The sequence below is a fragment of the Phacochoerus africanus genome, chromosome 4 (assembly GCF_016906955.1).
Source record: "Phacochoerus africanus isolate WHEZ1 chromosome 4, ROS_Pafr_v1, whole genome shotgun sequence".
NCBI lineage: Eukaryota > Metazoa > Chordata > Mammalia > Artiodactyla > Suidae > Phacochoerus > Phacochoerus africanus.
This window is the reverse complement of record NC_062547.1, coordinates 48,337,067-48,361,664: the sequence shown is the minus strand read 5'-3', so window position 1 is coordinate 48,361,664 and position 24,598 is coordinate 48,337,067. Positions and strand designations below refer to the sequence as shown.

Genomic DNA, 24,598 nt, shown 5'->3' with positions numbered 1-24,598 from the left:
TCCCACCCAGGAGGTATGGGGTTGTTTATATCACAAAATTGCCCCTCCTACCTCTTGATGTGGCCTCCTATTTGTCTTCTGGAGTAGGATATCTTTTTTAAGGTTTCCGGTCCATTTGAAGATTGCTCAGCCTGTAGTTGTGAATTCTGTTGTTTTTAGGAGAGAAGTTGAGCTCCAATCCTTCTATTCCACCATCTTAATCCCATCTCCTGTGTGTATGTGTGTAAAACACAGAAAAGCTTGTAAGAAAATATAACATGTTACCTCTAAGCACTAGGATTATTTTCTCTTAGTTTTTTAATATTTTCAAAGTTCTCCTAAATGAGCATGTTTTTCTTCTCTAACCAGAAATGTCAACCTGTTATTTAAAACAAGCAAAAATATTGCTCAGGTGTCACTTCTCTTTTAGGCTGAGCCTCCATCGAGTGACCAGACAACCTGTAGGATGTAGGGAATAAGTACACAAACTTATTCCCCAGGAAGCCTTCTTTTAATTTATATAAGGATGCAGAAGTGATTATGTTTTAGGAATTTACATAATTAAAAAAAAAGCTGTTACATAAATCTGGGACAACATAACAGCAGATCATTAAGGATGTGAACTCTGGCCTGGGATCAAATCTGGTTCTACTTTCTAACTGTGTGGCCTTGCTCAAGTTACATAACCTCTCTGAGCCTTATCATCCTCATCTGTAAAATGGGGATAATAATGATACCTACTCATTGGATCGTTGGGGAGACTAAATGGGTATGTGTGTGTGTGTGTGTGTGTGTGTGTGTGTGTGTAGTTTTTTTAGGGGCGCAGCTGTGGCATATGGAGGTTCCCAGGCTAGGGGTTAAATCAGAGCTGTAGCTGCTGGCCTACACCACAGCCACAGCAACACTGGATCCAAGCAGCGTCTAAGACCTACACCACAGCTCATGGCAACACTGGATTCTTAACCTACCGAGTAAGGCCAGGGATTGAACTTGTGTCCTCATGGATGCTAGTCAGGTTCATTTCCGCTGAGCCACAACAGGAACTCTGGGTTAATATATATATATTTTTTTTTTTTAAGGTGCCACCTCTACTTTCCTGGTTCAAAGGAAGTGCCACGTAACTGTGTGTTCTTTCACTGGCATCATTGTCCATTCAAGAGTTTCCACAAACAGTGGTCCTTTAAGATAAACCCCTGACTTACCTGCAGACAAATCCAGAATTAGCCCATCAGTGAATGGACCCAAACAAAAGACAGTGATGCTGTGTTCACTCACCAGCCACTACCCACTTGGGAGTTCCAGTGGACTAGTTCTTGACCAGTGGCACTTTCTAAGCAGCGCAGAGGCACTGCAAAAATAAATGATTAGCTTATTCAGGATGAAAAAATAAGAAGGTTATAGACATGAGGGTCAAAGAGCCACAGAGAATGAAATGAAGAAACTGGACTTTTCATCTGGGGGATAAGCAAAGATAAAAGTAAGTGAGGTGCAAACACCATGTGCTTGGAGCCCGGCTGGCCTTCCTGTGGCCTCTGCATCTTCCATGCACTCTGCTGTTGCTCCCTTCACCTTGGAAGGTTGCTCTGCTCCCAGGACTTGGTTCAGAACTGCATGGAGGACCTTATCATATTACATTGCAGTTTGTGTGCACGTCTTTCCCCTCCCCTAACTAAAGCATCTTCTGAGCATATATCGAGTGAGTGCTAGTGCCTGTCTGGCACTGTTCTGGTCTCTGACGGCCACCACAGGTAGCTGCCCTTTGGGGATCTAGTGACTTCCAGAAGGGAAGTGCTCGTTTATCATTGTATTCACAGCTCCTGGCCCAGCCCCTGGCACCAGAGATGCCCATACATGCTTATGAATGCAAGTGATAAGCAGTGCCAGTTCCACCCTGGCTGTTCTGGGTCACTCTTTGTACCCACACTTCACATGTAATTAGCCAGTGTACCAGATCCATGTCTGTGGTCTCCCCAAGGCTGTTTCAGTGCTCAGGGTGCACAGAGATGCACACGTATGCGCAATGGTTTGGCGTTTTCCATTATAAACTCCCAGGATGGCACATCCACATCACCTTCTTAAGTCGGAACAGAACTTCAAAAGCAAGACAGTGGTTCTGGTCACGTTCTAAAGAGATAAAGGAGCATGGTGTAGCAAAGGACAAAGAACAGTGATGTATTTGATGATGGACCGTTTATGCCTGTGCAGTGTTTAAAATGCCCATGGCTTACTTGGGCATTCAGTTCAGATGGTTTTGACTGCCCAGAGCTAGTCAGTGGTACATCGCTTTCCCTCCGTGCTTACTTTCGATTGGAGGGCAGCTGAATCACATGCTTGACTGAACAGTGAATTAAAGTCCAGGGGCCATTTGTTTGGCAGCCTTCCAATTCTGCAGAGACCATAAAACTGACCAAAAAAAGACACCGGTGGAAACCTTAAGACTCGGGACTATAGATCCCCTGTCAGCTCCCATCACAACACCAGCCTCTAAGTCCCCTTTTCTGGCTGTGCTCCAAGGCCCAGATGTCAGACCTTGGTGACTAAACAGCTATGTCAAGTAGAGAGGAGTGTGGGGAGACCTGACAGCCTGCTGGGGCCACTACGAGCTGGCTCCCATGTCTACCTGATGCCTTATATTATGGCTGCTGAAATAAGTACGCTTTTAGTTAAAAGTAGTAAAATTCCTCTGGTTTAAGGGCTGGGATGGAGGGGGGTGAGATTTTGCATTTCCTTTTGACAATCTCACAGAGAAGAAAAGTAAACCCACATGTTGGAGGTAAGGGTGAGTATTGAGAACAGAGCCTGTCCTCCCTAACCAAGGCAACTGTTATAGGCAGAATAACAGCCCCCTAAATTGTCTATATCTCCATTCCTGAAATCTATGACTATGTTACTTTATATGGCAAAGGGAAATTAAGATTGCAAGTGAAATTTTGGCTGCTCATCAGCCAACTCTAAAATTGGGAGATTGTCCTGGATTATCCATTGTAACCATAGGGTACTTAAAAGTGGAAGAGGAAGGCAGAAGAAGTCAAAGTAATACGACATGAAAAGGATTTAATTCCACCCCCCCCTCCCCCACATTGCTGGCTTTGAAGATAGAGGAAGGGGCCACAAGCCAAGGAATGCAGGTGGCCTCTAGAAGCTGGAAAAGGCAAGAAAATGGATTCTCCCTTGGAGTCTCCAGAAAGGAACACGCGCTGCCAATGCCTTGATTTTTAGCCCAGTGAGATTTATGTTGGCCTTCTAACCTACAGCAGCATGAGAATACATCTGTGTTGTCTCAAGCCACCAAGTATGTGGTAATTAATTAGTGTAACAATAAAAAGCAAATACAAAAGCCCATGTTATAAAGGCCCCAATAGGAAAAAATGGAGAGATAGATACCACTTCCAAAGGAGTTCCAGAGAAAGCCTTAAAGACACCACTGTTCATTCAGTGATGGTTATCCTAGTGGGACAGGCTCCTTGGGAAAGCAGAAATGACCTTGCCCGGCATCCTTAAGTTATGAGGAGGCTCTGTCTTCTCATCTTGGTCCTGAAAACAAACCAAAAAACCATACAGTTGCTTCTTGGAAATGAATTTTTACTTAGGGATGAACATAGCTTGCCCTATAGGGCTTCGAAATGGTCTTTGTGCTTTGCCTCCTATACAGATGCTTCTATAGGGCTCAGCAAAGTTAGATAAATTACCACTGTCTCCTTGGTGAAGGGAAAAAAAGTGTGTCTCTTAAAATCATGGATTTCCCCCCAGTGAACACTATATTTGGTTGGAATAATAGCAAATTTGTGTTGATTTTTTTTTTACATAGACTATTTATGTAGTAAACTTAGATTTACAGGAAAAAATGCAGCGATAGTACAAAGAGGTTCCATATGCATATAGCCAGTTTCCCCTTTGATTAACAACTTACACTAGTGTGGTACTTTGTTATAATTCCTGAACCAGTGCTGATATATTATTATTAACTAAAGTCCATAGTTTATTCAGATTTCTTCCGTTTTTACCCAATGTCTTTTTTCTGTTCCAAGACCCTATGCAGGGTAACCATATCACATTTAGCCATCACATCTTCTTAGATTCCTCTTGGCTGTTACATCTTCTCAGACTTTCCTTGTTCGTAATGACCTTTGCACACAATTTAACCCAAAATGATCACGTACCTAAGTGTAAAGCATAATATATAAAATTTCTAGGAAAAAAAAAAAAACCCTATGTGATTTTAGGGGTTTGGCAATGAGTTTACATACAACACCAAAAGGACAATCCATGAAAGAAAAATTGATAAGTTGGAGTTCATTAAAACTTCTACTCTGAAAAATATTGTTAAGAAAATGAAAAGTGCCTGGTCTGCATCTAGATTACTTTTTTGCAAATGGACACCCAATTGTTCTAGTGCTATTTGTTGGTAAAACTATCCTTTCTGTGAAGACTTGCCTTTGCTCCTTTGTCAAAAATCAGTTGACCACTTTTGTATGGGTTTTTTTTCTGGGTTTTCTGTTCTGTTCTATTGGTCTTTGTGTCTGTACTGTGCTAGTATTATGCTATCTTGATTGCTGTACTTTTAGGCTAAGTCTTGACATCTGGTAGTGTCAGTCTTTGAACTTTGTTCTTCTTCAGCATTGTTGGTGGAGTTCCCTTCGTGGCTCAGTGGTTAGCGAACCCAACTAGGATCCATGAGGATACAGGTTCGATCCCTGGCCTCACGCAGTGGGTTAAGGACCCAGTGTTGCCGTGAGCTGTGGTATAGGTCACAGACACGGCTGGGGTCCCGCATTGCTGTGGCTGTGATGTAGGCTGGCAGCTATGGCTCTGATTCAATCCCTAGTCTGGGAACCTCCATATGCCATGGGTGGGGCCCTAAAGTAGCAACCCCCCACCCCCAAAAAAAACATTGTTGGTTACTCTGGTCTTTGCCTTTCTGTGTAAACTTTAGAATCATTTTGTCAGTATCCACAAAATAGCTTGCTGTGATTTTGACTGGGATTGCCATGAATCTATAGGTGAAGTAGGAAAGAATTGACGTCTTAATACTATGTCTTGCAACCCACGGTCATTGAATATCTCCCCATTTATCTAGATCTTCTTTAATTTCTTTCATCAGAGTTTTGTAATTTTCTGTGTATTGACCCTCTACACATTCTGTCAGATTTATATCTTAGTATTACCTTTTGGGGTGCTACTGTAGAGGATATTGTATTTCTTGATGTCTAATTTTAATCTTTTATTGCTGGGGTATAGGGAAACAGCAGACTTTTGTATATTAACCTTCTATCCTGCTGCCTTGCTTTAATTGCTGGTTTGTTCTAAGAGTTTGGGTGTTCTGTTTCATTTTGCTTTGGTCAGTTCTTAATGGATTTTTCTATAGAGTCAACCATGTTATCTACAAAGATGGTTTTATTTCTTCCTTCCTAATTTGTGTACCTTTTATTTCCTTCTCCTGGGTTATTGTACTAGCTAGGGTTTTTGAAGAGGTATGGTGAGATGAGACATCCTTGCCTTGTTCCCAGTCTTAAGGCAAAAAAGCATCCATTTTCTCACCCTTAAGGGTATTATCTATAGCTTTTTGGTAGATGTTCTTTCAGGGCAATTTTTCACATAGAGAAAAGTTGTGGGGATTTGCTGACCAGACAATGTAGTTGTCTCTAGCTGCAAGAACTTATTGGGGGTGGGTGGGAAGGGGGTTCCATAAGCCATTTAGAAATTAAAGGAGCTCTAGTAGCTTTTGAGAGGACCAGAATTTCATCATTGGAGTCCTGATAAGGATCTAGAGCAACTTAAGTATCTCACTGGGGCCAGGTGCACTGAAGAAGAAAAAAATATCCTCCGTATTCCCTTGCCTTCCTTTTGCATCCTGTTGGGGTTTTTTCATCTGTAGATACAGGGAGTATGGTCCAGGGCATGCTGGGGAACAGGTGAATTTGCGCCTTGTTCCTCCTCCCACTTCTCCTGTGTACACCCTAATATTCCCGGTGCTCAGACATTATTACCACTCCCTCAACACCTGCCCTGATTGTCCACATTTTACTGCTTATATACAAGGTGTGCTTTTTGTGGGGCACCTGTATTGGATGAAAATGTAAGTTTTTCGAAGTCCAACTCAAATGTCCCCTTTCTGGGAATCCTTCCCAGTCTCACCCATCCAAAGTTAACTTTTTTCTCCCTAAACTCCCACAGCCCTCTGGTTACATGTCTCTCACCCCTGAGTGCAGTGTACTTCCCACTGTATTTTTATGTGCCTGCCCTCCCATGACCTGAGAACAGATTGAGGCAGATTCACATCAGATCCTCAAACCCAATGCTGACACAGGCTCTGCTTCAGAGGACGTGCCCAGTAATGTTTCTTGGTTGAATGAATGAAATTACTGGCCTGGCATAAATGGACACTTTTGTGCTCTTAGAAACCTCTCTCCATTCTTCTCATCATACTTGTTTTCTCCCTGGTGTTTTTTGAGCCCCTGTGTATGTATTCTGGAGTGTAAGAGATGCCAGCAGCTCTTCTGTTTCTCATGGGGGGGGAAAAAAAGACAGGAAAATTATTATTCATTGCAGACTTACTGTATTCATCCATCCATCTTTTTTTTTTTTCCAGGGCCACACCCGTGGCATATGGAAATTCCCAGGCTAGTGGGGTTGAATTGGAGCTATAGCCACCGGCCTACACCACAGCCACAACGATGTGAGATCCAAGATGCTTCTGTGACTTACCCCATACCTCACAGCATCACCGGATCTTTTAACCCACGGAGCAGCGAGTCTAGGGATTGAACCTGTGTCCTCATGGATACTGGTCGGGTTTGTTGCTGCTGAGTCACGATGGGAGCTCCCTCATCCATCAACTTTATAATCCTGGTGTCCCATGTACTAGTTTGGGAGTTCAGGCTCCAAGCCCCAAAAAATATCAACTCAACTGGCTTAAAAAATAAAAGAACTTATATCACTTTTAACAAGACGCACAAAGCTTGGATGGCTCTAAGGATAGTGGCTTAGCAGTATCAAAAAGAACTCCCTTCTTTGAATCTTTCTTTCCTGCCAAATTTGGCATTGTATCTTCTTCTTAGGGTTAACTTACCTCATGGCTCTAAAATGGTTGCATCATATCTAGGCATAACATCCCGCTGTAATAATGGTTATAAAGAGAAAGATACCTTCCCTCCCTTGGGCCTCTCTTTAAAATGGAGAACTTTTCTAGAAGCTTCTAGGAATTTCCTCTGCTCTTTGACCAGAATTGGATTACATGACAACGCTTGAGCCAATTTCTGCTAAAGGAATTAAGATTATCACGATTACCTTAAACCAATCAAAATCTCACCAACAGGCATAGGAGGGGTGTATACTGGACCAAAATGAGGGTTCCTTCAGCAGAGTAAAGATAAATAAAGTCAGTATTGGAGAGGAAAACAATAGTGTCACCTACACCCTTGTTTTATAGAGAATTGTCTTATATTGAATTTCAGGGAGGTTAAGTCACTAACAGAGGGTCCCAAGGCTGATAAAAATAGAAGTAGGATTCAAATCCAGCTCTTTCAGACTCCAAAGCTCATCCTGTTTCCTGCTGTGCAGCTGGACCCAGAGTCCAACTGCATTTCCCAGAAAAGCCAAGCCCCTTTCTTATGGTGGGTGCAGTCAAGAGTTGCGGGCAATCGCCAATCGCCTGCGCTCCCAGGCCCGACCTTCAGCTGGGCATTTAATCTGTTTATTAAGTTATGACTAATGGCGCTGCGAGACACCAAGGGCTGCACATTCAGACCTAGTTTTAGATTGTGAGAGGAGGTTCAGGGGATAAACATCATATTCATATTCTGTGCCGAGAAAATTCAATTGCAGCTCTTTCTCTTGCAGAGCACAGGGATGGTGAGGGGCTTCCGTCAGCTCCTGCTTTGGTTTAATAGAAATGAAACCTCCAAAGCATGCAGGCTGTTTTGGGAATGAGGCCACTAATGCAGCCCCATGGGGCGGGGGCCAGGCCTGAACTGGGCAGTTTGCATATTCACTTTTACAAACAGTTGGCTCCAAGTCAGCAGTTAATGGGATGGGAATGATGTTCCTGTAGCAAATCATTTCCTGAAAAAAAAAAAAACAAACAACATTTCCAACTGCAAACATATCTCAGCCTTTCTTCTTGGGTTTGTTTTGTCTCTGTGAGTGAATTAAAGAGGCAGGGCAGAGGGGAGTGTTTCTGACGGGGGATTTTTTCATCTGAAAACATTTTCAACAATAATCTACCCAGAAAAAGCGATCCTGTTCAGACCCACCTTTATGAGTCTTGGCTGCAAATACTGCATTTCTCGTCGCACACATTAGAGGTGTTGATATCTCTATATTCACAAATTGGCTCTGGCTGTACAACAGCCTTGGGACAGAGGCAGTTCTTTTCTCCTTACAAAATGTAAACTGGAAATGCTGCCCTAGAAATGTGCATACTTGGAGTTCCCTTCATGACTCAGCAGTTAATGAACCCTACTAGGATCCATGAGGATGAAGGTTCGATCCCTGGCCTCGCTCAGCAGGTTAAGGATCTGGCATTGCCATGAGCTGTGGTGTAGGTTGCAGATGAGGCTTGCATCCTTTGTTGCTGTGGCTGTGGCAAGGGCCGGCAGCTGCAACTTCAATTTGACCCCCAGCCTGGGAACTTCCATATGTTATGAGTGTGGCCCTCAAAAGCAAAAAAAAAAAAAAAAAAAAAAAGGAAAAGAAGTGTGCATAGTTAGGCACTCACATGCACATAGAGGGTCAGGCCAAAATATAATTTTGTGTCCTATACAAAGGACAGGCTGAAACCCTTTTTTGTGTCCTATACACAGCTTTGGTAAATTATGCTTCGATTTATAATCTGTGCAGTGGAAGGGTGGTCTTAACAGCCTTTTCATTTATTCATATAAGTGGTTCTTGAGTGCTTACCATTTTAAGTAATAATAGTATGTAGTTACATAGCTCTTACTAGGTACCAAGGCACTCTTCTAAGTGCTTTATATTATATTAACTCATTTGTTAATCTTCTCAACAACCCTGAGAGGTGGGCAATTTTATTATCACCCCATTTTGCAGATAGGGAAACTGAGGCATAAGAGGTTGATGAACTTACCCAAGGTCATATACCTAGTAAGTGGTAGAGCCTGACTTTGAATCTAGATGGTTGGCTTCTCTTTGACGCTATAATAGTGAACAAAAGAGAAAGAATGCCCAGTTTCTCATAGCTTACATTCTATTGAAGGGGGATAGATAGCAAACATAGAAATCATAATTATTTCAGGTTATAATGAGTGCTATGAAGAAAATAAAACATGAGCAGGAGGCAGCCAGGGTGCTAGTCAGAGGGTCTTGTAGGTCTTAGTAAGTGGTTGGGGTTTTATTTGGAATATAATGGGCAGCCACAGGAAAGCTTAAAGCCAGAGAAAGCCAGAGAATGTATGATCCTATTTACTTCGTTATAGATCTTCCTGATTGTGCTCTGGGAAATATATCACAATGGGGAAAATGCATCAGAAAGCGGTGGACCAGTTAGAAGGTGGTTGCTGTTATTTAAGTGAAAGATAGGACCAGTTAGAAGGTGGTTCCTGTTATTTAAGTGAAAGATAACAGTGGCCTGAATCAGGTGGTAGAGATGGTGAGACGTGGTTGGAAAGGGGTTCTCCTTTGGAGGCAGAGCCCACAAAACTTGCCAGTATAAATGGCAAGGGCAAAGATTTGATGGGTAATTCCTCAGATTTTGGCTTGAACCATTGTGTAAGTGGTGAATAAGAATAGGGGGTGAACAGGTCTTGATTTAGTGTTGCTATGGTTGGGAGAAGGGTACTGAAAGTCACAAGCTGTGTTTTAGGTGTAAGTTTGAGATTCCCACTAGTAGACCTAAGAGGAGACATTGAATGAGCCTGAAGGTCAGGGTCAGTCCTGGGCTGGAGAGCTGAACATGAACATCATCAGCATTTGGATAAGTGGCATCACCTCCGACACCCCCCTCCAATCAAACTTCCTGCAATGGTGGAAATTTACATCTGCACTATCCAGTGTAATATCACTTGTTGCCCCATGTGGGCCCCTGAGCACTTGCAATGTGACGGGTGCAACTAAGAAATGGAATTCTTAATTCTTTTTTTTTTTTGTCTTTTTGCCATTTCCTGGGCCGCTCCCACAGCATATGGAGTTTCCCAGGCTAGGGGTCGAATTGGAGCTATAGCCACCGGCCTACACCAGAGCCACAGCAACGCGGGATCTGAGCTGAGTCTGCGACCTACACCACAGCTCACAGCAATGCCAGATCCTTAACCCACTGAGCAAGGCCAGGGATCGAACCCACAACCTTATGGTTCCTAGTCGGAGTCATTAACCACTGAGCCACCACGGGAACTCCTGGAATTCTTAATTCTTTTAAATTCCAATAGCCTCATGTGGTTAATGGCTCCTGTATTGGACGGGCAGACTTGGTAGGGGTGGGAGTGGCGTGGTCAGTGTAGATGGAGAAGATTCTGGGCAGGGACTAGTTTCTTCACTGGCCAATAAACCCAGTCTCACACCCACACTGAAACGTGACTTTATTTCCACTGTCCATCATTTGCATAGCAGTATTTGTTAATGAGCAGAAGTCTTGCTTCTTTGTGAGAAAGAGCCTGGAGAAGAAAGCAAACTGCTAGCTGTGGGAGGAGTGCTAGAAGAAATTGTAAAATTCTAAGGCAGTAGTTGTACTTCACTGGAAAGCAAAGGCAGTCGTCTACTTACAGAATCATTTGAACCTTGAAGGGGATGCTTGTATTTTTTGGTTTGGGGGGAGGGGCAGAATTCTATTGAGAGGTGGGTGTCTGTGAATTTGGAGATTCAAGATGGTGACTGGCTGATACCCTACATGAGTGGCAAGGGCCCACGGCAACAAGACTAAATACCGGCTTCATAATGCGAGTTGTGTCTCTTTCGGGTAGAGTGGGTTTCACTCCCTTTGTTACGCAATCTTGTTCCCTATCCAACTGCAACCATCAGTGAGTTTGCTAATATGAAAGAACTCTTTGTAAGCGGCTGCCTTTTGCCTAAGATGTCTTGCAAGTATATGCTGGCAATGGGTGAGGCCAGAGTCAATAAAAAAATAAAATGGAGAGATAGGACATTGCTTTTATAAAGGTTGATGGCAGCTGCCATACCAGCTCTTAAAGAACCTTTTGGTTATGAAATACCTTCAGAGAAAATGGACATTCTGTGCTTAACTGGTGCAAAGTAATCATCCAAACTGGAAGTGAGTAGGGGTGAGGGGATTTGAACCACTGCTTTTAGAGGAGGTAATGACCCAAGGTCAGTGCTCAGCAAGGGGCCATCACACAGCTGGTTTTGTGTTAGGAATTTTGATTTTTTTGATTTTTTGATTTTTTGATTTTTTTCCTGGGGCTTCATGTCGGGGGTCAGTGTATAGAAGGAGCAGGCTAGAAGCCTTCAGTGGTCATTATCTCTTGTTCTTTTTCTTGCGCACAGTGGAATCATAGATTTTTAAGATTTGGAAACTGTAAATGAACTTGCTGATGATCCTGTCCAGCTCTTTGTGTTCAGCTGAGAAAATGGGTCTGGAAAGAGGGGGTCCCAGCCCCAGGGCCTGCGACGCCTTGGAGTTGAAGGGACAGGACCAGAGCTCAGCAAGAGGCTGGACTGGCAGATTCTCAGGCAGCAGCTGGGATGGGGTGAATGGGGGAGGAGGAGGGATAAGCAGAAAAATACTCAGGGAAGCCCAATCAAGAGAGAAGCCAGAGGAGGATTGAACCGAGACTAGCAAAGTTCTACAACACAAATGTGGCCTCAATTCAGGGACCTCGTTCACCCAGTCAACAAAGAATTGCCACGTGCCCACCGAGCACTAGATGACAGGCCTTTAAAGGAGTGACAGGAAGGAGGCAGAGGCCAAGATTTAAGAAAGGCATCAGTGCCCTCCTCGCTTCTGTTTATTCTGAGATCGTTTCTGAGAGGCGACAGATTTCTGTGCTCGATTTCTCCAGGAAAGTGAGTGACATGAAGGGGACAGTTTGATCCTTAGAGCAAGGAGAGCGGGAACCAGTTGCAGGCTGAGAAACAGCTGTAGGTGACCCTCGGGGGTTGTATTTCTCTGTCTGCCTCCATGTGGAATGTGGCTGTTGTCTGTGGGCTGCAGTGTGACCCTGTGCTTCCTTCTTGCAGTGTCAGAGCTTCAGGAGGAGGGCATGAACGCCATCAACCTGCCCCTCAGCCCCATCCCCTTCGAGCTTGACCCTGAGGACACGATGCTGGGTAATGGTCTCTCTTGTTCTCTGGGTTACCCTAAGGCCTTCGTGTGGCACCACTCCACTGACTGCCTTTTCTTTTTCAAGAGGAGAATGAAGTGCGAACCATGGTGGACCCCAACTCACGCAGCGACCCCAAACTCCAAGAACTGATGAAGGTAAGAGGAAGTGAGAAGGGACTTCCGATGTCTGTAGACCACCCACCCTGTGCAGCACCATGCATATGCCACTGCAGAGAGAATAGAAGGGTACAGCGGTCCCTGCCCACAGGCAGCTCCTGGTCCAGTAGGTGGACATCTTAAGGTTACCACAAGTGGGACGCAACAAACACCCCGTGAATGATGTGGATCATAAGCACTGGAGGAGTTCTTGTCGTGACTCAGTGGTTAATGAACCTGACTAGCAACCATGAGGACGTGGGTTCAGTCCCTGGCCTCGCTCAATGGGTTAAGGATCCTGCGTTGCTGTGAGCTGTGGTGTAGGTTGCAGACATGGCTTGGATCCTGCATTGCTGTGGCTCTGGTGCAGGCCAGCAACTACAGCTCCGATTGGACCCCTAGTCTGGAAACCTCCATAGGCCACAGTTCCCACCCTAAAAAAGCAAAAAAAAAAAAAAAAAAAAGACATAAGCACTGGAGAAGTTAGTACAAATAAGCTTACAAGTGCCAGGATCTTTTGGCTCACATCGTCCTTTCACCGCTTTGCTCAAGGACCCTCAAAAACACCCTGTGAAGTAGGAGTCAATATCGTCCCCATTTTACAGATGAGGAAACTGAGTCTCAGAACAGCCATGTGGTTTGTTTATGGTCCCAGCCGAGTAGAGATGGGATTCGAACAGAAATGAGTGAAACAAAATGAAATACTGTAAATGATGTACTTGGCACAGTGGCTGACAAACAGTCACCTTCAAAAAATGTTCATTTCACCCTCTGATTCTTTGACCTGTGTGTTTTTCTTCTTCACCGTCTCCAAGCTGAACTTAAGACAGGACAAAAAGGCACTGGAGGCCAGAGGGATTCTTTCAAAATGCAAATCTGAGCATATCTTTTTCCTGTTCAAAACCTGTGTGTAGTTTGCTATGAGCTGCAGGTTAAGGCCCACACTCCTGGGGTGGTTTTGGGGTATCCATGTTCTAGCTGCCTCTTCAACCTCATATAATCCCTGCCTGGCACCACAGAAGCAGACCTGCTGGTGGTGGCTCCCTCCTTGTAAATCACCTGCACGCTGTGCCTGCTTCCGGCATCCCCTCCACTGTGGCTTTGGTCACTCCATCCCTCCACCCAGGTGCTCTTTCTGCTCTTCACCTGAAGCCACAGCCAGGTCACATCCTCCAGGAAGCCCTCTCTAAACTCAGGGCTGTTGCTCACTAAGCCCTCTGTGTGCTGCTGTCGTTCATGTATTTAATCATCATTGTAGTCACCCCATGACATTACAACTACTCATATATTTCTCTGTGTCATTCACTAAATGGTAAGCCGCTTGGGGTTAAAGACGGTCTTTTTTTTTTTTTTTTTTTTTTAATAATTGTACCCCCAGGTTCCAGCACAGAGTGTGACATATAGCATGTGTTAATAAATGCTGGGGGCGGGGGTGGGGATGATGATGGAAGGATGGATGGATGGATGGATGAACGGATGGATGATGGAGGGAGGGGGTGAGGGGCAAGGGAGGGGAGGAGGGGAGGGAAGTTCCTGCCTTGGGACAGTGGAATAAAGTGCTTTGAAGACCCCAGACTCTACACAGCTATCAAAACCCAGCCCTGCTCCCACCTGAGTTATAAAGGCAATCTACTTATGCCAAGTCAAAGAAGTCAAACACAAAAGGTGATGTTCCATGTAGGTGAAATGGTCAAAAGGGCAAAACTGGAGTGGTTGCCTGAGGCCCGTGACCCAGGAGGGGATTGAACACAAAGGGACCGAAGAAAGCTTCTTAGGGTGAAGGAACTGTTCTCTTATCTTGATTGTGCTGGTGGTTACACAATATAGGATGACCAAATCTTGTCAACTGTGTACTTAAAATTTGTGAATTTTATTGTTTGTAAATAATATCTTCATAAACAAACCAAAAAAAGGAGATTAAATTAAAAAGGCAATGGCCATGTGCAAGCTTCAGTTTCTTAACCTGAAAAACAAAACTGGTGCTCCCTGCCTCTCGGAGTGTTGGGTGGATCAACCGAGTGAGATGTCACCTGGAACACCTCTGCTGGGTGCCTGGTACACAGAGGGAGTGACAGAGGCTACAATACAGAGAGAGGAGATGGCACAGCCCCACTGAGACGGAGCCTGGTGCAGGAAGGGGAACAAGTGCTTTAGAACATGAGATTGTCAAGGGTTCAATTCCTGTCTCCACCCCCAGTTAGCTCTGTGACCTTGGGCAAATATGTTTACTTCTGTATTTGACTTTCCCCCTGAACACAGGGGTAACAGTAACCACCTGGCCAGACATCATAATGGGAAGAGTGCTTTGTTTATTAATAAAATTTGCCTTTATTGAGCGATAGATCCTTGCCGTATGTGATTCTTTTCTATCACCTAGAGTTAGGGGAAGAGATCTTCAGCCTCAATTACTGAAGTGAGGAATCAGAGGCTCAGAGAAGATAATTAGCTTGCTTAGATTTGTAGGTCACAGAGGTACCACAGAGGCCCGTAGATGACAGAGGTATGCACGCATATGCACACACACACCGTGGCCCATACATGACAGAGGTGCGTGCACACACACAGGTCCGTAGATGACAAAGGTGCGCACACACACACGCACTCACAGAGGTCCATAGATGACAGAAGTGCACATGCACACACACACGCACACACACACACACACACATTTGAGGTCCATAGATGACAGAGATGCTTGCACGCATATACACACAGGTCATAGATGACAAAGGTGCACGTGCGCACACACAATCACACATTCATAGAGGCCCAAAGATGACAGAGGTACACACATGCACATAGGTCCATTGATGACACAGGTGCACACACTCACACTTGCAGAGGTCCATAGATGACAGAGGTGCATACACACACACACACACACACACACACACACACACACACAGAGGTCCATAGATGACAGAGACACAAATCAGTAAGTAAAGTAGGGATTTCAGCCCCAGTTTGCAGAGCTCCAAAGTCCATACCCTTGCTGGGTACAGAACATTGCTGGCCGTTAGGGTAAGGAATGGGGCAGGGTCAGAAGATACTAGCAGGAACACTGGTGCCACTGGCACTAGAAAGCTTATACCTGAAAGTTAACATGGCCACTGGGACTCACACTTGCAGCTACTTGTCCACTTACTGGGTCGTGTGGATAGCTCTGCTCCTTTCAAAATCTGAAGTTCATTTAAATTTCCATTGTCCAGGATGAGAAAGCTGGTCTATAATATACCCCATGACTCTTGCCTTACTCCCTCTCTCCCTTTGTAGGTATTAATTGACTGGATTAACGATGTTTTGGTTGGAGAAAGAATCATCGTGAAAGACCTGGCTGAAGATTTATACGACGGCCAAGTCCTGCAGAAGCTTTTTGGTAAGAGGCGAGTTGAATGTCTTAGTAGAAGTCTTTAATCTAGTTCAGAGTTGTTCTCAGTTCACAGCAATTTGCTGGAATGGACTAGGAGTGGGTAGAATATGGGGTGACAGACCAGTTAGATGTCCTTGGAATGTTTTACATGAATGAATCACAGAGGGGTCTCTGTGACCAGGTGGGGCTGCTGCCCCTAGCAGTCAAGGGTCATCAGCATGAAGACTCCACTGTGCACTGGAAAACATGCCTCACCCTCTCTAGAAAACTGTGCACCTGTGGCCTCTGTAGGTCTATTTACATGTGGGTGGAAGTGCATGTATGTGTCTGTCGACCTCTGTCACCTGTGGACCTGTGTGTGTGTGTGTACATGCACGTGCGTGTACATGTACCTCTGTGATCCATGGACCTGTGTGTGTGTTTAGGAATGTATACCTGTATGATCTATGGACCTGTGTGTGTGTGTGTGTTTATGCAGGTGTGTATACCTGTAGGATCTATGGACCTGTGTGTGTGAGTTTGTGCATGTGTGTGTACCTATATGATCTATGGACCTGTGTGTGTGTGTGTGTGTGTCTATGTGTGTATACAGGTGTGTGTGCCTGTATGATCTGTGGACTTGTGTGCATGTGTGTGTGTGTGTCCCTCTGTGTATCCATCTCTAGGTTGGTGCAAGTATTTGGGGGTGTGTGCCTCTGTGATGTTTGGTCCCTGCATGTGTCTAGATGTCTTGCCTCTGGAAGGGTGTGGTGTGTATCCCTGCATCAGGTCACAGATGTTCGTGTGGAAGTGTAAGGCCCTGGGGGAGGGAAGGGAGACATCAGGGTGACCGTAGCGTTGAAAGGACAGGTTCATCTTAAGTGAGGGTGTGGACTTCCCCTCACAGTTCCCCACTCGTTCTCCTCCTAACCTCCGGCCCATGGTCTAGATGCTCCTTCTTAGCTGCCCACCAGGCACTGAGCCCATCCATTTTCTCAGGGATGTTCCTTCCCCTCTGAGCACAGAGAACCCCTTCCCCTCCTCTGTGCCCCCCAGGGATGTGGGGTCTCCAAGGCCTGTTTCTCACTCAGGATGCTCTCCTGCATCCATCTTCCCTGACGTTTTCACCTGTCTGAACTGTTGAAACAACTTTTTTTTTTTTTGGTCTTTTGTCTTTCTTTAGAGCCACACCCATGGCATATGGAGGTTCCCAGGCTAGGGGTCTAATCCAAGCTGTTGCTGCCGGCCTACCCCACAGCCACAGCAACGCCAGATCCAAGCCGCATCTGCAATCTACACCACAGCTCACGGCAACGCTGGATCCTTAACCCACTGAGCGAGGTCAGGGATCGAATCCACAACCTCATGTTTCCTAGTCATATTCGTTTCCACTGTGCCATGACAGGAACTCCTGAAACAACTTCTGAACTCACCTCTTTGCCTCCCATTTCACCCCCTCCTCCCATCTCCCACACAGCTATCGGAGAAACCTTTTTTAATCACAAGTCTAATCTTGCTGGTACTCGCTCCCCAGTACCTGCGGGACAAAGTCCAGTCCCACCAGCATGACATTCAAAATCTTTTATCACCCGACCCCCAGCCGTCTTGTCAGCCTCACCCCTAGCCACTCACACGGTTCAGGTCATGCGAAGCACTCAGAATAGTGCCTGACACATAGAGTGCCTAGGCATGTCTTTCATCACTTCATTGTTGGTGATTTTATTATGTTTATGAAGCCCACAGCCACACTGTTATGTACACAGTGTGTACTCACACCTCTACTTTGCCTGGCTATTCCTTCTTCCTCTGGGGCCTTCCTTCCTCCTTCATCCACTGACGTAGCCATCACTGCACATCCTTCCAATCCAGAATCAACTGAACGTGCCTCCCTCGCATACTCTTCACAGCACAGTTGCATCTGGAAGACAGTCATGCGTTCTTCTGTGTTCTTGCAGATATAGTAATACATAGTATACCTAACACATGTGCCCTTGTCATATAGACACACACAGATATAACTAACACATGTGCCCTTGTCATATAGACACACACAGATATAACTAACACATGTGCCCTTGTCATAGAGATACACACAGGTATAACTAACACATGTGCCCTTGTCATATAGATACATGTGTATACATGACATATATTCCCTTATCATATAGATACACGTGTATACATAACATACATGCCTTTGTCACATACACATGTATATATAACATGCATGCTTTTGTCATATAGAATCACATATGCATGACATGCATGCTTTTGTCATATACATGTATACATAAGATGCATGCTTTTGTCATATAGACTCACACATATACATTACACACATGCCTTTGTCACATAGATATGCACATATACATCATGCGCATGCCTTTGTCACATAGATAATACACATATAGATATAATACATATGCCTTTGTCATATAGATACACACATATATAACGTACATGCCTTTATTATCATAGGACGTTCCATGTTTGTAGCTGTTTATGTAAGTGCACGTGGGCTTCTCCAGGGCAGGAATCATGTTGTATTTATTTGTCCGGTCATCTCTGGGACTAACACGTTGCTGCCCAGCACTTAATCAATGTATGTGGAATGAATGGATGAATAATATAAAGCGTAGTCATTTCTAGGGAGCTACACTGATTTGGTGCCCAAACATCCATATTAATGAGTGTTAATATTTAAAGGCTTGTACATGCAAATGAATGTGGAAAGGAAATGACATGGCTATGGCACCGGCAGGTGTGGAAAAGCCACAAGCCTCCCAGTGACGAGCATTCAACTCTGCCAGCACATTTCTAGTCAGGATCGGAGACTGTCTCAAAGTGCTCTAGCTGGGCTTTCAAAGCCAGGGTGGAACATGGCTGTGAAGCAATGGAACGTGGTCATGAAGCAATCCTGCCTCGGGGGATGGTTATAAAACTGTCCCACATCACATCTGTGTGGCCCTAAGTCAGGCATCAAGTACAGTCGGATTAGACCCTTTTCAGAGCTCAGCCTTCATGTCGAAAAGGTGATTCACAATGGTGCCAATGCCTTTTGTCAATTCATTGTGGGTCTAAGGCTAGACAGACACATTCAGAAGCTATCAGCAGGATACCCAGCAGAGAGAACTAGTTTGCAGTTAAAAATATGGGCCAGGAGCTCCTGGCAGGAATCAGTCTGGAGATAGAGTTTTGGGTCACCCCTCTGACCTTGAGTTCCCCCCAGGCTATTTTTCTTTCTTCTTTCTCAACCAAGTTTCTCAAAAGAATGTTTGGCACTCCCTCTAATCATTCCCTTCTGAGATGCGGGCACAGGGCCACCATCTTTCCATCAACTCTTCCTTCCCAGGTCACCAGGGTCAGTTAAGACCTCCTCTTATGCTGTGGCTTTTGACACCACTGCACATCTGTCCCCAGTCCCCAGACCAGTGGTTTCTGTGACCTCATGCTCCCCTGGTTCTCGTCTACCTCTGACACCCACTTCTTAGTCCTCTTCAGAATGTTTAGGGTTCCTCTGTCTTCCATTCTTGGCCCCTCTCTCTTTTTCTTTCTTTCTTTCTTTTTTCTTTTTATTTTATTTTATTTTGCTTTTTAGGGCTACACCTACAGCATATGGTGGTTCCCAGGCTAGGGGTTGAATCGGAGCTATAGGTGCTGGCCTACACCACAGCCACAGCAACATGGGATCCGAACCACATCTACGACCTACACCACAGCTCAGGGCAACACCGGATTCTTAACCCACTGAGCAAAGCCAGGGATTGGACCCACATCCTCATGGATACTAGTCGGGTTCCTAACCTCCTGAGCCACAACAGGAACTCTGCTTTTCTCTTTTTCTTTTATACCCTCTTCCTGGGTGATTTCATCCACTCCTAGAGTTTGGACCATCACCATATGATCATCACTCTCCAATCTCCCTGGGATGGCTTTCTTTTTGAAGCTGTAAGTAATCTTTCATCTGTCTTCCCAACCTGCCCACCTGGGATGTCACATGGGCACCTGGTATCCAGCCTGCCCCTTCCTCCCCACCAAACCCATGCTCTCTTCCACCTTGACGAGTGTCGTTACGACCACAGATTAGAAACCTAGAGGTCATCCTGGGTTCCTCCTTCTTCTTCCCTCACTGTTAGCCATAATTCTGACAACTGGATGCCTATGTATTTGTGTGTGTGTGTGTGTGTGTGTGTGTGTGTGTGTGTGTGAAACCTACCCCATTTCATAATCAGCCAGTACCTGTGCAGCCCTTGGAAAAGCACCTGGCTCACTGTGTGCTAGGTCAGGGGTGGCTTTCATACACTGTTCCAGCCCCACCGCTGCCTCCTTAGCTCAGAACGTCATCATCTGTCTTAGCTTCTCTGGCTCCAAAATCCTTCTCTCTGTGTTTTGCTGTTTCCTGCCTTGGGAACAACGCTCTGAAGTTCCCCCAGATCATCTTGATATTTCACTATTTGTCTTAACACCTAAGCAAACCCATAGCCAATTTGTCAGCGTTGGGTTTTTTAAGACTTTCTAAAATTTTGAATGAATTTTAGACTTCTAGTAGAGTTGCAGAGAGTTCCCATCTTCCCCCCACTCAGCTTCCTCCAGTGTTAACATCATACCAGCCATAGGATAAGCATCAAGACTAAGAAATCAGGGTGGATAAACAACAAGGGTCTACTGTATAACACAGGAACGATAGTCAGTATCCTGTGATAACCATAATGGAAAAGAATAAAAAAAAAAAAAAAAACTAAAGAACTAACTTCAGGACAGTGCATACCTGAATCACAGAATTTATTGGGATTTCACCAGGTTTTACGTCTACCATTTTCAGTTCTAGGAGGTAATGCAGGATTCCCCCCCTTACAGTCGGTTGTCACATCTCCTGGGTCTTCTCCCATCTGGGACATTCATTCCTATCTCTCATGACTTTGGTGCTTTTGAGGAAGACTGGTTATTTTGCAGAATGGCCTCCAATGTGGGTCTCTTGATGCTTTCTCATGATTGGGTTAAGGTTATACAAAGGTTTGGGGGAAGGATACCACGTAAGGGATGCGTCCTCATATCAGGGCAGACACCGTGTTAACACGTCTTATCACTGGTGATACTAACCTTAGCACCTGGTTAAGGTGGTGTCTGCCAGATCTCTTCACTGAAAAGTTACTATTTTTCTCTCTTTTTTTTTTTTTTTAATTTTCCCACTGTACAGCAAGGGGGTCAGGTTATCCTTACATGTATACATTACAATTACATTTTCCCCCCAGCCTTTCTTCTTTCTCTTTATAATTAATTTGTTTGCATATGTAAGACTGCAAATATCTTTTTTCTCCTTCTACTCCTCCCATGAATTGTTATTGGTGGAATGTTTCTGCTGCAGTGGTTTCCTATTTTTCTATTTTCTTACCCCTTCCACATGTATTAGTTGGAAGTCTTCTGTAAGGAAAAGTTGTCCCTTGTCCTCCACTTACTTTTTTATTCAGTACATATTTATATCAGTATGGATACAAGGATGTGTATTTTACACTTTAAGTTATAATCAATACTATTATTATTCATGGTTTTGCTCATATATATGCAGCTTTGACCACTAGGAGCTCTTTCAAGTTGGCTCCTGGGTACTTCCTGGACGTGCTGCCTCGTATTTTTTTCTTAGCACTTCCTTACTTTCTAGTATCATAAAATGCTCCAGGCTCATCTTATATTTCACTTTGACTCTAGCCCTGGAATCAACTCCTTTTCCAAGGAGCCCCAATTTCTTTGATTAGAGAGTAGTGTTTAGAAACCAGTATCTGGGCATATTACTAAAGTGTTTTTTAACTGTTGCACAAACAAACATCTATACATAGGTACAGTGAATCAGGCATGATCATTTCCAGAAATTCAGCTTCAAATTGTTCTGGGGTTGCGCATGGAGAGTAGCGGGGGGTTGAATTCTGGATTAGTACGCTGAACATGAAATACTGGCACTTAGGAAAAGGTAAAAAAGGCACAGTCCAGAGATGAGCAGGGATAGTGAGGCAGGGATCTCTGGACCAGAAGGGTGTGTGTGTTATTATTATGGTGAAATTCTGAGTAGAGGAGCAACCCTGAGATGACAGGAGGGCCCTCTGGCTGGGTATTCTCTGATCATGAGCTCTGAGAGGGCGTCATCATACCTGGGTCTCCTCTCTGTGGCCAGATGCTACTTCCTCAGCTTGAGTATCTGGTCTTCTTGCCCTTCTCAGAGTCCCCAGGCATGTGTGGGAAATTCTTTGGGCATAGTCTCCCCCAGGTCCTTCTTTCCAAGCTACCTCACCCAGCTGCTCACTGCCGCCTCTGTTTTCTACATCTTCCCTCTTGCCTTGGCAGCAGATCTGGGTTGAGGTTTGCCTGAAAGCAGATGCTGACACAAGAAACTTTATATGAGGGATGATCTTAGAAAGTACAATTTATGGAAGTTCTTCCCTACCCCATGCCCAAAATTCTCCTCCTCTTTTATCCCAGGATAAGCCTCATCTCAGGGTGACTGATAGATGCAAAATCCTCAGTTCCCTTGGGTGTATGTACTCTTAGCTCTGTACACCAGTAACAAAGCTCCAGAGTGGTCCAGAGTTGGGACAAGTTTCCCTGCATCTCATTAAACTGGTCACCTTACTATATTTGTTTGCATCCTCAACACGTAGCTGATAGACATGACCAAATAAGAGAGGCAGGAGGTGAAGGATCCTTGGGAAATGCCTACACCAGATCATCATTTCATTTCACCATGGGCTGCTGACTGTTTCCTATTGAGATTTCCTGACTTGGGACAGCTCTGCAAGTTGCCTTATGCTGTGTTTGATTCTCCTGATCCTTATTGCTAAACATGTGCATGTAACTGGGAACAAAAAAGGCCTGTTTTGAGGGATGAAAATCATAAGGCTCTTCCTTCTGGTGTTCACAATAGTATGTGACTGAAACAGGATATCTTCTTCAGGCATGAGACCAAGAAGCATCCTTTGGGCATGAAAGTTCTACAGGAGGATATTTTGTTTTGTGTTGGGTGTGTGTGTGTGTGTGTGTGTGTGTGTGTGTGTGTTTCTTTTCCCCTGGTAGACCCTAAAGAGTACATCTTATACTGACCTTAATCTAGCCAATTAATATTCATCAAGCAACAACCATTTGCTTTGCTATAGGCTACTGCTGAGGTTAGGGATATAGAAGTAACTATGTCACAGGGCTGCCTTCAGGTAACTCACTCTCTACCGTACCTGGTAGTAGAAAGGATTGTAGGCTGTCAAGTTGGAGCTTTGGAAAGGTGTCATTGAAAGAAGGGATATTTTTGAATGAGGCCTTCTGGGAGGAGCAGGATTTCAACCAGATAAAGAATCTCTCTAAAGTATCTTACTGAGTAAAAAAGAAAAAGAAAATATGGTTCAGAGCTGTGTGTGTGTGCGTGTATAAATATATATATATATACACTACTATGTGTTTGCATTAAGAAACATATCTAAGCTTGAGCATATAGAGAATATCTATGGTAAGTCATAATAAACTCTCTGTAGAATGGAACTAGGGAACTTGGGACTACAGTGGGAAGAGGGGACTTAATTTTCACAGCTTGAATTTTTTCCATATTTATATATTATCAACTTTATAAAAAGGGGTAGAATACATATGTGAATTGCAATAACCAAACTGAATCAATCAGTAGATGTCAAATAATGCTTCATACATTTCAAAAACTATCCCAAGTAAAATAGGAATAAAAGGAAACTACCTAAATATGATAAAGACGGTTTATACAAAACTTAACAGTGAATACATTAAATGGTGAAATATCAAAGCCATGGTATTCGGGACAAGTGGCTATCACCACTGTTATCAGTGTTTTAGATATACTAGTTAATGTAACAAGAAAAGAAAATAGATTTCTGGGTATTTGTTTTTTCTTTTTAAGGCTCTACTTGCAGCATATGGAAGTTCTTGGGCTAAAGGCTGAGTTAGAGCTGCAGCTGCAGGCCTATGCCATAGTCACATCAATAATGGGTCCAAACCATATCCTGTGCTGCAGCTTGCAGCAACACCAGATCCTTAACCTACTGAGTGAGGCCAGGGATTGAACCCACATCCTCACAGATACTTTGTCAGGTTCTTAACCCAGTGAACTACAATGGGAACTCCAGGAAATAGATTTTTGGAGTCAGCAGTATAGCTAACTAAATATTCAAGCAGATCCTCTTGATTTGCATACTTTAAAAAATCTGGATAAGTCTTAAAAAATGTATTTTTGTATTGGAATGGAAGGGAAGGAAATCCTTCAGGTGCCAAGAACAACAATGAGGTGTAAATCCAGTAAAAATTAGTGTTAATTTCTAATGGCCTTTATAGCCTGAGGTTTAATGGTTCACACAGGCTCAAGACATGAAGCCTGAGTGGAGTCTGAAAGGAAAGGGGATGAGATCAGAGACCCCCGAATAATGCCAGGGTCTTTGAAGGGTAATACTTTCAATGAGTAAACTAGAAAATCTTGTCCCACAGAAAGGGGCAATAAGGATAAACGTCTATCTCAGCCTTGGATATGAACAGAAAAAATAAGTGTGCACTTGATAATTCTTTATCATCAAATATCTGTACTGACATAGATTTTAGGGCTAGGATTCAGACAACTTATGTGGCTTTAAAAGCTCCAAGCTGAAAATGTAGTTAAAAGTTGTTCCAATTTGCTAGTGCACCACAAGGCAGAAGCAAACATGTGCCCTTTTAAAGGAATGAACTTTAAACTCAGGCCGCAAAAAATTCCCAGAGATAAAATTTGAAGGCAGATCAATTCAAAATCAGGAATCACCAAACACATGAAAGTATGCCACCATGAGCAAGCACCAGCCAAAACAATAAACTGAAGATTTATTCCACAAATGCTATGAACAGTAGCAATT

At 44.1% G+C, this 24,598-nt stretch overlaps 1 protein-coding gene across 2 annotated transcripts in view; it reads left to right on the top strand.

Moving 5' to 3' along the window:
* The window catches only part of PARVA (parvin alpha), a 186,623-nt gene that overhangs the window by 104,478 nt on the left and 57,547 nt on the right, over window positions 1-24,598 (top strand). For both annotated transcript variants that reach the window (XM_047776269.1, XM_047776270.1), the window contains exons 2-4: window positions 12,124-12,213; window positions 12,294-12,364; window positions 15,638-15,740. In XM_047776269.1, the coding sequence (XP_047632225.1) occupies window positions 12,124-12,213; window positions 12,294-12,364; window positions 15,638-15,740 (264 nt within the window). The remainder of the gene's footprint in view (window positions 1-12,123; window positions 12,214-12,293; window positions 12,365-15,637; window positions 15,741-24,598) is intronic.